This window comes from Lissotriton vulgaris, chromosome 6 (genome assembly GCF_964263255.1).
Source record: "Lissotriton vulgaris chromosome 6, aLisVul1.2, whole genome shotgun sequence".
NCBI lineage: Eukaryota > Metazoa > Chordata > Amphibia > Caudata > Salamandridae > Lissotriton > Lissotriton vulgaris.
The window spans coordinates 81,191,386-81,210,066 of NC_141694.1; the positions used below are offsets into that span (position 1 = coordinate 81,191,386).

Here is an 18,681-nt window from a genome sequence, read left to right on the forward strand (position 1 = left end):
CACACTCCTTGCAGCACTCCGGCCTGGACGATGCCTCACCGACTCCCTCGCCGGCCGGCTCCGGCGTGTTTGCAGCTGCAGCACGATAGGCCTGCACGCAGGCAGTCCGGGCCCATCGACGTCATCGGCACCTTCTGCGCGTCTGGTCGTCGGACCTCCACTGCCCTCTCAGCTTCGCACAGCCTTGCTCAGGGGAGCTGCCCATACAGTCTGTCTGATTTCGCCCGCAGGTCCCAGGCACGCAGGGAGCCTTTGCCGGCAGCCGATATTCAGGCCGCTCGTCCGTCCGCCGCCATCTTCTTCAGCGCCATTCAGAATGCTATCGCGCCGAGTCAGAGGAGAAAGCGCCGCTCTCCAGTTCCCAGCGCCGGCTGAAAACTTGCCCCGTGCCTCCTGAGTTCTTCCAAGGCGTTTATATTTCGGTCCCGGCGGGATTAGGATGGTATTGGCCCAGTGTTTCGGTTCCGGCATGTGGAGCTCCCTTACTAGGCACCCATTCCGCTACGCGCCGTAGCCACGCCCCCCAAGCGTTGTGGGTTATTTTCAGATATTAACAGGCATGACACTGATCCTAGACCTGTATATGGTTCAAATTTTGTCATCTGCGTCCAGAAACCCTGAATATAGATAATCAAAGGAATGTGCAAAAAGTTCAGTCTGCAGCAGTTTCCTAAAACAGAAAGGCCTTGGTTTACTCTCAGTGATAGATTGAGGGTTTTCAAGAGTTTACGCTCTTGAATTCTTAATGACCATCACCATGCATGTAAACAAGATCAGGATACACAAGATACAAGTACCATCTCTAACAGAATAACTGGAATAAACAATCTTGACTTCTAAAACAGAAGGTGGGGTTAATGTCACTGATAATCCAAAAAGTGCTGTTCTTTTGGAGGTTTCCAGGATAGGATGGGAGGGTTTGAGTCTATGATTTGAGTGAAGAAAAATGTCCAGATGTGAGTGGAGCTGTAGAATGACAGGGAAGGTAGGAGTGGAAGCGGGATAGCTCAGGCTGATATACCGACAAAGGTATTGAAGTCACATGCAATAATGAGAATAAAATAAGAATCAACAAGAAGGGTCAACCATGCAGCTGGCATGACCATTGCCACTACTCTAATCTATATGCAAGTCAAAGATCTGCGCTATTACTCACGCTAAGATCATCCGTCAGGGCACAGGCGTCAATCACTTGCTGGTAGAAACTGGCAATGAACCTGTTTCCAAACAGGATGTTCTCTCTCACTGTGGCAAACTGTATCCAAGGCTCCTGTGCCACAAAGCCGAATCCATGCTCTTGATCGGAGATAAATACACAGCCGCCTTTTCTGAAAAAAGTAAGCAACACTAGAAACACATACTGAAAGGCAAGGACTCTAGTAATAAAAGATTTTCTTCACAATTCTGGGGCACACGTTATCGGAATTTAGCTTTTTCATAATAGTGGAAGAGAATTTACAGGTGAATAATATGCAACAAAGTATTATTTACACAAACATTGTATATCTTGGGTTTCTTTGTTTCTTGCATTCTGATCTCCAATTCATACCTGAAGAATATTTAAGTATATTTATTAATATATGGCACCCATAGGAACCATCACCAAAATATGAAGGAGGTTTCCTAGTACTTAAAAAAGGAACAGGTATATGTATCAACAAAGCAAGAATTACCTTCTCATGAGTCGAAAAACAAGCCAAATCTAAACAATAAATAACATGAGCAAACCGGATGTAAGGTTCATGTGATATAATATGTAGAATAACTACTCCCCAAAAGTCTCTAGATAGACTTAACATCAAAGGAATGAAAAGAAAAGAAACAACTGTCAGATTGCTGATTGTGTAGCAATGAAAAGCAATACACTTACTATGATGAGATTTATTCAGAACTTATTGAAAAACTTTCATCATATTGCTCAAATCTTGACAAAGTGCAAATGCAATAAGTTAACAAATTAATGTCAACAACATTTCATTAATACAAAAGTTTCGTCCGTTTCATACATATCATGGAAAATAATATACTTGCAAATGAGTTAAAATTAGTAAAAAGAACTGTTGACGCGGCGTTTCGTGAAAGTTAAAAATGTCACCCTTTTCAGGACAAGAAATGCATATTATCTAAATAAAAATATGAAAGCAATACGTGTATTGGAATTAAGATTTTCTTATATGTACTTTTTACATTGCAAAACACATACATATTACATCATACTGAAACATCAAGGTGAAGAAAAACCAGCTGTGTTATGCATTCGTAGATGTGAGAAACAGTGTAAGAAACACCATCACCTGTGCAAGAAAAACGTGTGCAAAACTTACTCTGACCTTTAGGTTAAAACAACCCACTGGGTGTAAAACCAATGGTTCAGTCCACCAATATTCTGTTTAATGAAGAAAACCTACATGTCAACCAACCATCGCCAATATATGTGATGCAGCGTGAGTTTGTACATGCTCAAAGATACATTACTGTCCAATACTAATCCCAATATCGCACCATCTAAAAGTATCTACGAATACATAACACAGCTGGTTTTTCAGCAAGCATACATTACCCTGATGTAATCACCTTTAACTGAATTGTATTGAGTCATGGAAATATAAAGTTGAACCTATAGATCTCCTTAAGTGCTGAACTAACTGTTTTATTTTTTTTTTCGTCTTTTTATTTGTTTCTATTTATTGAAAATATTAAACAAACAAGTCATAAAACATGTTATACAAAGTGCCAGTTCAATCGAGGAAGGAAAAGAAAATACAATGAGCGGCAATCAACATAAGGAAAGGTAGGGGGGGACAGGGGCCAAACTCAATAAAGATACAATGAGATGGTCAGAATGCGGGGTAAGGGGGAAGGTGGGACATCAATGTTATCAACTGCAGGCGGTGTACATATGTCTCCACGATAACTATTTCAAGGTCCCCACACTCTACACCACTTTCGGGGACGGCCTCGGGCCAGATACACCGTCTTTTCCCTGAACATACACCAGTCCATGTTTTCCTTCCATACTTCGACTGTAGACGGCCTCTGGGACCCCTACAACTGAGCAATATCTCGCTTGGCAATCATGGCACCCAGGGACGCCCACTGAGTCTGGGCTAAATTATAATCCGTGGGTTCCCAAACATTCAACAAGCAGCGTCTGACCTCTGGCAAGAGAGCAACACCCGTCACTTCCTTCATTACCTCATGGACCCCGCTGAGGAAATAGAAATTTTTGTATGGTCAATGTGTCCCCCACTCGCACCCTATCCATATACTTATGCTCCATGTATGTCCATGTTACCATGTAATTCCCTTCCTGTATCTGCCACAAGAATGTCTCTGTATTTTCGTCTAACGTTAACATGTCAGTTATTAGGCCTTCCCTGAGTGAAACGTTAATTCTGCACCAAGGCCTGCTTTTCCAATGCATTTACATGATACACGTTTAAATAACGCGAAGCACACGTTTTTGTGGCCCAGTCGAGCCAGACCCTGAATTGAGGCTCCGAGTCTCTTCTGTCTCAGAAAGCTGCAGTTTAGGTATGCATCCCTGACCTCTACCTTACTTCCTGCCCAGCCGAACGGTGCTCGGCTCGGCCTGGCCTGCCTGCCAAGACGGTATTTTGCCTACAGATATCTGTTCAGCCTCTGTGAAAACACATTCCAGTCTAGTGAAATAGGTAAACATATTCCCGCCTGCAGAGCATAGGGCCCGGCCTTCCTGTCTTCTTGCAAGTAATTTACTGCACCCGTTGCCATAGTAGGCCCATGCCCCCACGTAATGCACAGAGAAATATAGGCACGCACTAGCATCAGTGATGAACGGCCTCTGCCCGAGAGACCTTTTACTTCAGACAATACATCCTCCAAACACAAGATATCAGATAGGCTATAGGTGCAGGTCGTTCTGACATCCCAGACACCAGACTCCTCTACTAGTGCTAAAGTCAAACCCCCCAGCTCTCCCCAGTTACACGTCAATTACACGTCATGACTAAGTTGCGCGCGCATGTCGAGCAAAGGTTTCTGCTGACCCTGCAGATTTCCTCCATACATCCACCCACCTGTGACACTCCTATGACACGCCGAGTGTACGCCTCTTTATACGCCTCTTTCTACGCCCATAAGTTCTTATCCCTCTCTTTTCACTTGCTCCGCCTGGAGTGTTACGCCTACTGTATCCATTGCAATTATGTGATTTTACTATATATATTGTGTGCTGTTAATAAAAAGTGTGATATCCCTTCCTGAACCTTAGTGGTGATGGAACACGATTCTCCCCTGGCTCGAGCCATTGGAATAAAGCCCGTATGACTCAGATACCACAGACTCTGCCTCTCATTTTATGAGCTATTCTTATTGATATTTAATGTATAGAAAAATGTATAGGTAATTTTATTTTCCACATAATCTGGCGCCCGAATAGGGACCCCTCCCCTTCCACACGCGCCAGCGATGTAACGCAGGCTCTTGACCCCTTCTACAGCCGTGACGGACCCCTTTCTGTGCACATTCGCGGGTTTTCCTGCTAACTCCCTCAGGCCCACGGAGGAGACGGAGACTGCGAGCAGGCATCCATACGAGGCGGTGAGGAATGCGGAGAGTCCCGACCAGAGCCCAAGACGAGAGAGCACGGTCCGAGGTATCCCGAGGCCCACCTGTTCCAAGGCGCATGCGCATCAAGAAGCCGTAGCTGTCCAGTCCAGTATCAAGTTTCCGAGGCCTTCAGTTTTGCTTCCCGGTGAGTACCGTTGTTGGGAACGCATATAGACGGGTTCATTGAGCCCGGTCAAGACGGGTCTGGGTACACAGATCCGGTATAGACGTGTTCACTTAGGTGGATACGGTATGACGTGTCTCTTTATGGGACCGGTATGACTGTACTGTTCTAGCAGTGCATCCAGTATAGTATTGTGTTTCAGGATTGTTATTAATTGTGTTATTCTATGTACTAGTTAGTATCTGTGTCAAAATGTTTTAATATCGTGGTATGAAAGATTGGGTGTAGTCTATTATTGTGCTTATTGTGTTATTGTTCAAGTCAGTTTAAACATGCCGCTGTTTTTGAAATTACGTCAGATAGGAACCAGGAAAGGGATACTCGAAGAGGCAGTTCCCGTCCCGCCTAGGGACACTCCCGGACATTTTATGTACCACAAACACGGCTTAGATGCCATACTGTACTTAGATTTATGGGTTGACTACACAAAAGATCTGGAAGAGAACTATAGATGGCCTGTCTCAGGGACATGGGATGCTGATTGCATCATGAGAGTAGAGGAAGCACTGTGGAAAAAGAAAGCCAGACAATCTCAGAAAGATGCCATAGAATTGTGGCGTAAAGAAGCGCATAGAAGAACAGAGAAAGAAATCAAGAAAGCAGAGAGAAGTAGAGAAGAATCTGAAAAAGCTAAAGAAAGAGAACTACTAGAAGAAGGTGAATGAGTCAAAGCAGAACAATTAGACAGACAAAGAAATGCCCTTATTAAAGGCATGTATCCCGTTCTTGCCGAGGGCCTACCCAAAGTGACCCCGGAAATACCCTGTAACTTGCCGCCACCATTGGTCCCGACTAAACTTCGTCATAAACAGACCGCCGCGGACATTTTCCTTTCTTCCTACTTAGATGACACTGTCCCAGAGTACGTTAATACAAATCCTCCTCCAAATAATCCTCCTCAGCACTCTGTTAACACGTCTTCCCCCACTGTTCCTCCTGTAACCAAACCCCCTCCCAATCCTTCTCTCCCCGCACCTGTAGTTCAGGATCAACCTACCATACCAGTGACAACGTTACCAGTCGCTACACGACCAGCGACAGCACAGCCAGTAATAGTCGACGCAGGTCTAGGCGATCACAATTTAGGAGCAGCGGGAGGAGACCCCCTCACCCCGCCTCCGTTAAAACGAACATCACTAAGAGAACTAGCATTACAGCGCACGCCAAAAGTGGCTACATACGCAGCCCTTAGACAGTATCTTACTGATTGCATATATGATCCAGTACCAGGTGAAGATCAAATGCTTGTATATTCATTGCGTGTACGACGTGTTACAAACTATTTGACTATTCTACCAGACATGAAGGAACATTTAGACAACATATATCACTTTATTAGAACGGGGGAGAGACCAGAAAGCATTCATGAGGCTATGGCACACAGGAAAGTGGAGATCCAACTTATGATCTTACAGTTTTTGATAAATTGTTTGATAAGGGAACAAGACCAGCCCGGTCATGATAAAGAAGGGATGAAAGTCCTGACAAAATGGAGTGACAACATAGCTGATGGTAAACATAGTAAACAGAGTTGTATAGAAGCCATGTACAGAAAGATTCGTAAGGTAATCCTTGACATACACGAGAGGGAAAGGGCAGAGAGAGAAGCCGAGAAAGGGGATGACGAAGTTTCAGAAGACGGTGATATAGCAATTGAGAACCCGGATAGAATACAGTACGTAGGTAGGGCGAGACCCTTTGATAGACCTATACGCCCAGAATGTAAGAAACGTTTTCTTTCTCCCATACCAGAACAATGTTCTCTCGAGCATCTATTCCAAGCCACTGACAAAGTACTGAAACAACGCGTAGGTTATAGTGAACTTAGTACCATGCATGAACAGGAACTAGCCCGGTCAGCAGTACAATGGGCTGGCAATACTAGCGTATATAAAGATGACATAGTAGCGCAAACATTTTTTAGTCTCCCTCCGGAAGAACAGCGATTAGCTGGTATGTACACGATCCAAAATCTCATTACATTGTACGAAAGTCAGCATTCTGATCCAGGTCCCCTATATAATATATTGGAAGAGTTACTCCTAGGTAGATGGAGAGGCCTAGGTACCGATTTAATTAATGTCATTCTAGAACAGCGACATAAATACAGGACTTTCCTGACTCCACATTTCGTTCCTGTTCCACACCCAGAAAGGAAAACATTTTACATAGACAGACAGAACCCCTTACGAGAGGTACATCCCGTTAGAGATAATGCGGGTACGCTGCAGCGAGTATTCGTATACACACCCTTGACGAAAATGGAATTACTGGAAATGAAAAAATTAGTGCCCTGTCACGATAAAGATCCAGCAGGGTTCCACCGGGAATTAAAGGACATGCTCCGCATGGGAGAGTATACATATGCTGATACACTTAAAATGTTGAAAGTTCTGTTGCCTGCAGGTATTTACGAAAAACTTAAAGAAAAAGAATGGGAAGTGGGAGAGAAAAAGATTAGTTGGACAGAATTAGAAGACGAGGAAAATACACGAGTTCCTGGTACTGGCCTCGGGAGTAAAGCTAAAGAATTACCAGAATTATTAATACAGGTCCTGCCGAGGCTATTGACAACTAAAAAGGAAGACTGGGATGCTATCTCAGCCTGCAAACAGAAACAAGACGAAGACACTAGTGATTTTTATTCCAGATTCGAGAAATGTTTCATTATAAATAGTGGCCTGAAGACAAGTAGTGAATCGTATCCACATCTTTTTGTGACCAAATTAGTAGAGAATTCCTTACCACAAGTTAAAAATAGAGTACTGAAAGTTGAAAGTACATGGCAAGCAAATAGCCCTTCCCAAATGTTACAAATGTTACAGTACCATCAAAACCGAATTAGAGAAGAACACGAACACGAACAGAGACGTATAAAAGACACGAAAATGAAAGTACTAGTTGCTCAGTCCGTCCCCGCTGGTGGTCAGAAAAGGGGTACGGCACCGCCCGGTCATTCTGCAGCTCCTGTTAAAGGGAACTGCAATTACTGTAAACAGCCAGGTCACTATATAAACGAATGTGCCGTTCTGAGACACAATATCGCTACAGGCAAGACGAAAGAAAGACCGCGTCCTCCTAGACAAGAACATGTTCCACAAAATATCCCGCAGAGCACGCAACCTCCACAGAACGCACAACAGACAGTAGCTGTACCCCAACCCCAACCCATTGCTGCCACACAACATGTCACGCAACAAATGTACCAGTATGCACAGTCAGACTACCCAGACTATCAGCAGTACTCATGAAACAGCCTAGAGAGGGAGGTTGGCTTGCCCCTTATCGAGGTTCCTGTAGATCAAGAGGGTCCCTATGTACATAGTCAGGTATTAGGGAAAGACAGAACATTTTTGATTGACACAGGGGCGAGCAGAACTACCATCAGTCATGACGAGGTTCCAGGGGCACCCCTCTCAGGCTCACAGAATGTTTCCCTGGGATTTTCAGGAAAGCCTATTGTTAATGAAGTATCGAAACCGGTTCCTCTAGGAGTTGGTCCATTATCTCGAACTACAGATTTGTTGCTCACGAAATCATGTCCAGAGAACTTGCTTGGTATAAAAACGTTGAAAGCACTGGGAGCAGTGATTTGTTGTTATCCGGAAGGAGTGAGATTGTTTTTACGTGATTTTAAAGGACATTATGTTTTAAGAGACTTCGACCCCAGACTTCAGAATGTTCCACAGCATTTATGGGCACAAGGGCCGACTGATGTAGGTTGCATGCACATTACACCATACTGTGTTACCCTCAAACAAGGAGTTGTACTGCCCCGAATCCGACAATACAAATTACCGCCTGATGCTGTAGTGGCCTTACTGAAAATTGTTGACGAGCTCATTGCACAAGGAGTGGTTGTAGAAACCGACTCCAATGTATGTAATTCTCCTATCATCCCGATTCTTAAACAAACTGACCCGAATGCACCACCGGTCTACAGACTGGTGATTGACCTCCGAGAATTAAATAAATGCATAATACCCCAGTACCCTGTGGTCCCAGACATTTCTTCACTATTGACTGCTATTGATTCAGAAGCAGCGTTCTTTACTGTAATCGATCTCAAGAACACCTTCTTTAGTGTCCCAATACATCCGGAAAGCCAGTATCTCTTCGGATTCTGTTTAAATGGCCGAAGCTTCAAATTTGCACGTGCTCCTCAAGGATTCACAGAAAGCCCTAGTATCTATAGTCAGGCTCTGAAACGACAACTAGACAGTATTCATATGCCTACTGACACTGCACTGCTTCAATATGTCGATGATCTATTGATCACGGCACGGACAGAACGAGACTGTGAACGTGCATCACTGACAGTCCTATATTTCCTGGCGGAGAAGGGGCACAAGGTGTCCCCTTCGAAGTTACAATTCTGTGCCCAGCAAGTGGTATACCTTGGACACTTGCTGTCCAAGAGGGGTAGACCGTTGACACCTGACCGTATCCAGTTAATTGCACATCTTCCACAGCCCAAGACACAAAAGGAAGTACGGGCCTTCATTGGCCTCACTTCTTACTGCAGACAATGGATTCCCCAGTATGCATATCTAGCGAAGCCACTCATACAGTTGACAACACAGGAGGCAGCGACTTCGACTGTCCTCCTTTGGACTCAGGAACATACACAAGCTTTTGATGAACTGAAGAAAGCTTTATGTCAAGCACCTGTTTTAGCGACACCATGTTACAGTAAACCTTTTACACTTTTTGTCACTGAACGCGATGGCACAGCGTTATCGGTTCTCACTCAAGATCAGGCAGACAAACACAAGCCTTGTGCTTACTTTTCCAGTACATTGGATCCAGTGGCCCAGGCTCTGCCTGCGTGCCTAAAATCATTTGCAGCAACAGCTCTAGCAATCAGACAAAGCGATTCCATAGTATTAGGACATCCCCTGACAGTACAAGTACCACATTCAGTGGAAGTTCTCCTAAACCGAACTCAAACACAGCACCTGACCGTAGCAAGACTGACAGGATATGAATTGACACTGTTTCAGCCACACATCGAGATCAGACGTTGCAACACATTAAATCCTGCTACACTTTTACCTTCGAGTACAACAGATCCTGCACCACATGACTGCGTGGAAATAATTCACACTGTAACAAAACCAAGACAAGACTTGACAGACATTGCATTACCCGACCCAGACCTGACACTTTATGGGATGGTTCATGTATGAGAACAAGCAAAGGAGAGCTAGTGGCCGCATATGCAGTGACCACTGATACTGAGGTCATAGAAACACATCGCATTGATACCTTGTCAGCCCAAGCAGCAGAGCTCATTGCTCTGACCCAAGCCTGTATACGAGCTAAGAACCTGAAAGTAAATATATACACAGATTCACTGTACGCATTCGGAGTCGTTCACGACTTCGGCGTACTCTGGCAAGAGAGAGGTTTTCTGACCTCCCACGGAGCCAAAATCCAGCATGGTCCCCCTCATTCAAGCTCTGTTAGAAGCGATACACTTGCCTACAGCCATAGCCATCATGAAGTGCAAAGCACATACGAAAGTCACAGACACCATTTCCCAGGGTAACGACCTGGCAGATCGAACAGCTAAACTCACGGCTCAGACTCAAACAGACATACCGACTAACACGACTAAGACTGATGTATCATCACAGACACATTGCATGACAGTTAAGGATCCCACACAAGATGTACTCGACATACAGACACATGCCACTCCAGACGAAATTAAGAAATGGACTGAACAAGGAGGGGTCCAGACAGATCAGGGATGGATGACAAAGGGAAAAGCTACATGGTTTCTCCCCGACTCTATGGTTCAAGTTATCATAAATACAGCACATAGTCCAGCACACTTAGGAGAAAAAGCCATGTTAGACAGTATACAGAATATTTGGTTCAACAAGCATTTACGTGCAGCAGCAAAACAGAAAGTGCGTACTTGCATGATCTGTTGTCAGTTCAATCCAGGCAAAGGCATTCCTGTGGAACAAGGTGGATTTCATCCTCCTGACCACCCTTTCGAAGTCCTCCAGATGGACTATATTCAGATGGACAGATGTTGAGGATTCAAGTATGTCCTCGTAGTTGTATGTGCCCTTTCCAGATGGACAGAAGCTTACCCAGTCCCAGATTACACTGCTGTGACCACTGCCAAGCAGTTGGTTCGTGAATTTTTCCCGCGATACGGCTTGCCCCGTGTCGTGTACTCAGATAATGGACAGCCATTCTCGTCCGAATTGATGAAACAGGTATCACTCCTGTTAGGGTACCAGTGGAAATTCCACTGCGTACGACACCCCGAAGCAGCTGGTCTCGTAGAGCGACATAATCAGACTCTGAAAACACGGTTAGCGAAAGTCTGTGCAGAAAAAGGTGTAGATTGGATGGTAGCCTTGCCGGTTGCCCTCTTTTACATGCGTATGGTAGCTCATTCCAGAACGGGGCTATCCCCGTACGAAGTGGTCTTTGGCAGACCACCGAATATGTGGGGTACGCCTATGCCGCGCAAGATCACTGATGTTGATAGTAATATGCTGACAGATTACCTGGCTTCCTTGATGTCTGCACTACTCTCTTGTCGTTCACAGGTCGCGGCTGCCTTCCCGGACAACACCCAAGTCAAACCGCATGAAATCGTTCCGGGGATCTTGTTTGTATAAGGAACTTTGACCGCTCAAGCCCTCTGGAGCCCAGGTGGCGGGAGCCGAAACTGGTGTTGATGACCACGAGGACCGCAGTGAAAGTCGAGGGAAGGAAAGGCTGGCTTCATTCCAGCCACGTAAAAAGATTCCATGGACTGTGCCCAGAGACATTTCCCAAGGACTGCCCTGATTCCGATACTGACACTAAACTCCCCTTGTTAGAAAAAACTCCGCAGCAGGAGTATAGAAGTAAGTTACGGTCTAGTAAGTCAGACAGCGTTTAATTGTTTAAGTCCCCCTCAGGTGAAGTGGTTAGACAGGTTTCTGACATGTATGAGATAGACCCAAATAGTGAGAGAGATAGACAGAAAGTCATGAAAAACAAGTACTGCAAGAATTTGCGTAGCAGATGCATTATTTTCCTAATCATTATGTTTTTTCTGAGTATAACGATTATATGTATAAGCTTGACACTACATGTTTTCTTTCCTCCTCTTGGTTCACATGTACATTCTTCTTTTAATGACACCGTAGAGCACACATTTAGTGATCTGCCACCTCACGAACTATCCTATCGACTAGCAATGCGCAACAACACTTTCATTCGTATGTTACACCATACTCACCAGACCAGCAACGCTACAAATTGCTGGGTATGCGGCCGACTCCCACCTTATCAGAAATACAAGGGAGCTCTGCCCCTCTTTCCCTATCCGTTTACACACAATGGTTCGTGCGGAGCATGGTTTGCTTTAATGTCATCACTAGACAATAAGTCCACAGTTTCCCAGGGTGATTGGATATTGGGTAACTTAAATACAGTCATGAATAAAGTATTTTTTCCAGACGCAGATGGTCTTCCCCAAAGGAAAGGGACCGATCTAGAAAATGAAGTATATGCCTTAGGGAATTTTTCCCTTAACCTCATGATCCTGAACGTCCAGTCCGAGACTAATTCGGACTTACTGTTTATAACAGTTTTACCAGTGAAAGGCGAATTATGCGTTAAAAAGAATGGTTCAGTACGTCTCGGACACAGTGATTGTAATACTATGGTCGAATTCTGTGATAAAGGAAAGTCTACTTTCAAAGCTTCCCGTCATTCCTATTTTATTTGTGGTCAGACAGCTTATGTACATCTGCCCTTGGATTGGGATGGAACGTGTTATATCGCGTTCCTATTACCACCTGTTTTTCTAGCCCCATCCGATTATCATCGAAATTCACACCTTGTACATATAAGACATAAGAGGGAGATCGAGTCCCCAATTGTCGATCAGACTGAAACAACATTGGAGCAATATACCGATTTCAATAAAGGATTCTTTTTCTTCATAGGCCCCATCCAAAATAGTAAATTAATACGTAGATTAACCAGAACTTTGGAAGCAGTAGTGAATGAGACTACTTCTGCTCTAGGTAACTTAACGGAAGAACAGTCTGCTATGAGACTTGTTGTTCTTCAAAACCGCCTTGTTCTTGACGTCATCCTGGCCGATAGGGGTGGAGCTTGTAGAGTGATCGGCTCCAGTTGTTGTGTGTTTATTCCTAATAACGCACCGTCAGTATATGCAGCAATAACAAGGCTCCATAAGATTGCTCACCAGATACATCAGAATCCAGGCACCTGGACATGGTCCGGTTGGCTCTGGAGTGTGATATCCGCCTGGGGATGGAAAGTGTTATCATTCCTAGGGATAGTACTGCTCATAGTATTCAGTTGCTGTCTCTGTCTGCAATGTGGGCCAGCGATTTGCGGCTTGTGCGCCACTGCTTGTGTTCCCCGTCCACGTTCACGTTCCCGTGCTCGAATAAGAAAAGACGAGCAAATGATGTTATATGAACAGATAGATGGTCTCATGAAAATAGACATATCCTAAAGGGTGAAGTAGGGGCCAATGAGGGAATGAGGAAATAGAAATTTTTGTATGGTCAATGTGTCCCCCACTCGCACCCTATCCATATACTTATGCTCCATGTATGTCCATGTTACCATGTAATTCCCTTCCTGTATCTGCCACAAGAATGTCTCTGTATTTTCGTCTAACGTTAACATGTCAGTTATTAGGCCTTCCCTGAGTGAAACGTTAATTCTGCACCAAGGCCTGCTTTTCCAATGCATTTACATGATACATGTTTAAATAACGCGAAGCACACGTTTTTGTGGCCCAGTCGAGCCAGACCCTGAATTGAGGCTCCGAGTCTCTTCTGTCTCAGAAAGCTGCAGTTTAGGTATGCATCCCTGACCTCTACCTTACTTCCTGCCCAGGCGAACGGTGCTCGGCTCGGCCTGGCCTGCCTGCCAAGACGGTATTTTGCCTACATATATCTGTTCAGCCTCCGCGAAAAGACATTCCAGTCTAGTGAAATAGGTAAACATATTCCCTCCTGCAGAGCATAGGGCCCGGCCTTCCTGTCTTCTTGCAAGTAATTTACTGCACCCATTGCCATAGTAGGCCCATGCCCCCACGTAATGCACAGAGAAATATAGGCACGCACTAGCATCAGTGATGAACGGCCTCTGCCCGAGAGACCTTTTACTTCAGACAATACATCCTCCAAACACAAGATATCAGATAGGCTATAGGTGCAGGTCGTTCTGACATCCCAGACACCAGACTCCTCTACTAGTGCTAAAGTCAAACCCCCAGCTCTCCCCAGTTACACGTCAATTACACGTCATGACTAAGTTGCGCGCGCATGTCGAGCAAAGGTTTCTGCTGACCCTGCAGATTTCCTCCATACATCCACCCACCTGTGACACTCCTATGACACGCCGAGTGTACGCCTCTTTATAAGCCTCTTTCTACGCCCATATGTTCTTATCTCTCTCTTTTCACTTGCTCCGCCTGGAGTGTTACGCCTACTGTATCCATTGCAATTATGTGATTTTACTATATATATTGTGTGATGTTAATAAAAAGTGTGATATCCCTTCCTGAACCTTAGTGGTGATGGAACACGATTCTCCCCTGGCTCGAGCCATTGGAATAAAGCCCGTATGACTCAGATACCACGGACTCTGCCTCTCATTTTATGAGCTATTCTTATTGATATTTAATGTATAGAAAAATGTATAGGTAATTTTATTTACCACACCGCTCCAGAAAGCAGCAACCTCACGACATTCCCAAATAATATGGAGAAAAGTCCCTACCTGCCCACACTGTCGCTTGCATAATTCCTCCTCAGAAAAGCCCATTCGGACCAAACGGGGGCCCGTGATGTAAACCCAGTGGAGGATCTTAGGTTGTACCAGTCGGAGTCGAGCTGGAATCGCGACCTCCTTGGGAGAGGAGATCGCAGACTGCCAGTCCTCGTCATCCAATTTGAGGCCGTCACGGGTCCACAAGTCCCGAAGATGTAACAGGAGGTCTGACCTATTATTAATCAATTTCTTGTAAACAAGGGAGATAGTGCTGTCGGGCACATGGCCATCCAATAGTCTATCTTCAAGTGGGGACAACTCCGGAATTATCTCACCCAAAGGGAAAACCGACATTAAGGCATGGTGAACCTGAACATAGCGGGAGTACTCTGTGTCACTCAATTCAAACTCCGTCTTTAACATCTCAAACGATTTCACCTGGCCCTTAACCCAGAGGTCTCCCACCTTACTGATACCGATGAGGTCCCATTTATCGAACCCCTTGGTCTTCCACAGCTTACCAAGCTTGTCCGAGCAGAAAAGCGGGGTCGCTGGAGTCAAGCGATCTTTCCACCCCATGGAACTAGTACTGTCCTGAAATGTACGCACTGCCGTCCTCATAGGCCCCGACAGAGTCTTGACCACCGATTTTGAGTACAGCGCCCTATAATAATTACCCCCGGGCAACAGCCATCTATCCATAGCAAAAGCAGGGTTCAATTCAGGACCATACGTACCATGATTAATGGCCCCCAATTGAGAAGCCAATAATAACTTTTGATGTCAGGGAGAGCAATACCCCTGTCATACCAAGGGAGCGTCAATTTGGCAAGAGCAATACGAGGTCTACCCTCCCTTATCAACTTCCTCTGAAGGTCTTCAACCACACGAAAATAGCTAGCTGGAACTATATCAAGAGTGTTCTGGAGAGCATACAGAGAACGAGGCGGAGACATAATTTTAAATAGGGCCGCACGACCGAGCGGCGAAAGCGGAAGTTAACGCCAACCCGCGACGTCCTGTTTCAATCTAGCCAAGGGTGGCAGAAGATTCTGTTCGTACCGGGCCACAGGATCCAATGAAATATAGATACCGAGGTATTTAAACCCCGTCAGTGTCACCTGAATAGGACCGGTACGTGGAAAAGAGGGACGTCACCAGAAAGAACGTATAGGTAGGATTTCGCCCAATTAATAATCAAGCCCGAGTTCCTACCGAAGGAGGTCAAAACATCGCACAAAACCATCAATGACTTCCGGGGTGAGGTCAAATACAATAAGATATCATCTGCGTAGAGCGAGATGCGATCTTCAAAATCAGGATACCATTGAATGCCCTTCATCGAGGGTTCCCATCGGATCCATGCAGCAAGTGGCTCTAGGGCTAGGGTATTTATAGGGGTTTTACCCAGCTAAAGTCACTGGGACCAGGGTTATCAATGTAATTATGAGAGGGGGTCCCAGTAGAGTAAGAACAATGTGTAGGACAAATAAAAATTAATCAACCAAGAAACAAATTGATCCACATTGTTTTAATCACAATGGGAATGTGTATACCAAATATACAATTTATCCAAAGCAATAAATAAATTAGTGGTTTCACAGTGCCCCAAATAGGTAGAAAAAAAGGAGGGGGGGGTTTGTGTGATCCTGTGAGGATGAAGTGAAAGGAAGGAGGAAAATTCTTAAGTGACAATAGAATCAATGAATATACAACATTCGTCCATGTTACACAATATGTGCAGAGACAGGGACCATCAGGTTCAAATCATTATTTCCACAAAACAACATACTCCACAAAGTTCAATGAATGAAAGCAATAGGGCGTGGAGTTGATAAATACAGATGGCTGTCGACGTTTCGACCCTCTTATATGCAGGTACGTTGCTATCCTTGCTGTGGGGTCTTCATCAGGACTGGGGGTTGGGACACATAACCACAAGGTGGTATCAAAAGGACCCAAAGTTAGCACCGTTCAAGATCAGGCGTAACGGGATGGTGGTATAGTCTATCGGCGTGGTCCAAAGTGCCGTCGATGTTTTCAAAACTAGGAAAAGTAGGAACAACGCGATCATGCAAGGATCGTGGAGTGGTCTGGTCAAGTCGGGGCTGATTCAATGATTCTCAGAATTATTGTAACACCGCGATCAATCAAGGATCGTGGAGTGGTCTAGTCAAATCGGAAATGATTTGATGGTTCGGGTGTGGATTAAATCTCGTCCTGAACAACGCTCAAAGTAGCAAAATTCACAACAATGTGCGCAAGGGGGTCCTCATAGAGAAGCCGCACCCAGCCAATAAAACCGGGTCCAAACCCAAATTTAGCCAACGCAGCCCATAAGTATGGCCATTCCACGGTATCAAAAGCCATCGTGGCATCCAACAACGCCAAGATGGCCGGCTCATGCAACGTCGCAGTTCTCGCGAGAACGCCATGCAGACGCCTAAGATTCAGGGCAGTGTTTCTATGCTGGATGAAACCGGATTGATCAGGATGTATCAACTCACTAATAACAGTGATCAAACGGTTAGCCAGCAATTTTCAGAGGATCTTAGGTTCGGCGTTCAAAAGAGAAATCGGCCTGTATGATGTACACCTATCCCTCTATTCCCCTCCTTATGAATCACCACAATGGTCGCAAGACGTTGATCACTAGGGATAGAACCACACTCTCGAGACTCCAAAAACATATCCTTTAAATAGGGTGCTATCTTGTCAGGCCGCAACTTGTAAAGTTCAATAGGCAGACCGTTGGGACTCATAGCTTTTCCTGAACGCAGGGAGCAAATCGCAAGAGCCACCTCGTCTGTGGTTATTGGAGCATCCATTTGTTCCCTATCAACATAAGAAAGATGCGGTAAAGCCATATCACGCAGCAATAGATGTGAGTCCTCCTCCGGCCTCTCCGACACAGAGGAGTACACTGTCTGAAAGTGATCCGCAAAGCACTGAACAATCTCTTCAGGGTCGGTAACACGACCACCACTCGCCGTCTCAATCACGGGCACCACACGACTAGCCGGTAAACAGACATAATATCGATTCCAAAATATTGTTTGGACAAAATATTGAGTAAAAAATATAGACTAGCCAAAATATCGACCAGACATAATATAGACTACAAAAATATCGAGTAATATCGATATTAATAACCAAAATATCGAATCAAAAAATATAGACGAGACATAATATCGACTAAATAGAATATAGACAAAAATAAATCGAAAATAAGGTAGTTATTAATAATTTTTAATAATTGTGTAATATAAATCTGTAGCGGGTTGTGGGTTTATAGGGTGGGAAGTAATTTAATTACATTTAATTAATTATGTAAATTATTAATAATTGTTCATTAATTATTAATTGGTAAATAATTAAAATATAATTGGTAATAAATAATAAATAATTAATAATTAATTTTTAGTAAATTATTTTCTGTAGCGGGTTGTGGGTTTATAGGGGAATAGGGTGGGAAGTAATTTTATTATAATTCATTAATTATGTAAATTAATAATAATTGTTAATTCATTAATAATAGGTAATTATTTAAAATATAATTGGTAAATAATTTTAAATATTTAATTGATAAATAATTAATATTTAGTAAATTATTTTCTGTAGCGGGTTGTGGGTTTATAGGGGGGTAGGGTGGGAAGTAATTTAATAGTAATTAATTAATTATGTTAATTAATATTAATTGTAAATAATTATTAATTGGTAATTATTTAAAATATAATTGGTAATTAATTATAAATATTTAATTGATAAATAATTAATATTTAGTAAATTATTTTCTGTAGTGGGTTGTGAGTTTATAGGGGGATAGGGTGGCAAGTTATTTAATAATAATTAATTAATTATGTAAATTAATTAAAATTGTTAATTGTTAATTAATGAATAGTCATTTTAACCCCTATGCTATCCAGCGCTTTCCCTACTGTTGCACCCACTGGAGTGGGAATAGTAATTTTAACCCCTACGCTATCCAACGCTTTCCCTACTGTTGCACCCACTGGAGAGGGAATAGTAATTTTTACCCCTACACTATCCAACGCTTTCCCTACTGTTGCACCCACTGGAGTGGGAATAGTAATTTTATCCCTTACGCTATCCAACGTTTTCCCTACTGT

The 18,681-nt window shown here is 43.9% G+C and overlaps 1 protein-coding gene across 2 annotated transcripts in view; it reads right to left on the reverse strand.

Annotated features, from left to right (window-relative positions):
* Positions 1-18,681, reverse strand: part of LOC147706829 (ATP-binding cassette sub-family C member 10-like) — a 1,327,484-nt gene that overhangs the window by 514,534 nt on the left and 794,269 nt on the right. For both annotated transcript variants that reach the window (XM_086925963.1, XM_086925964.1), the window contains one exon: positions 1,157-1,328. In XM_086925963.1, coding sequence (XP_086782089.1) covers positions 1,157-1,328 — 172 coding nt within the window. The remainder of the gene's footprint in view (positions 1-1,156; positions 1,329-18,681) is intronic.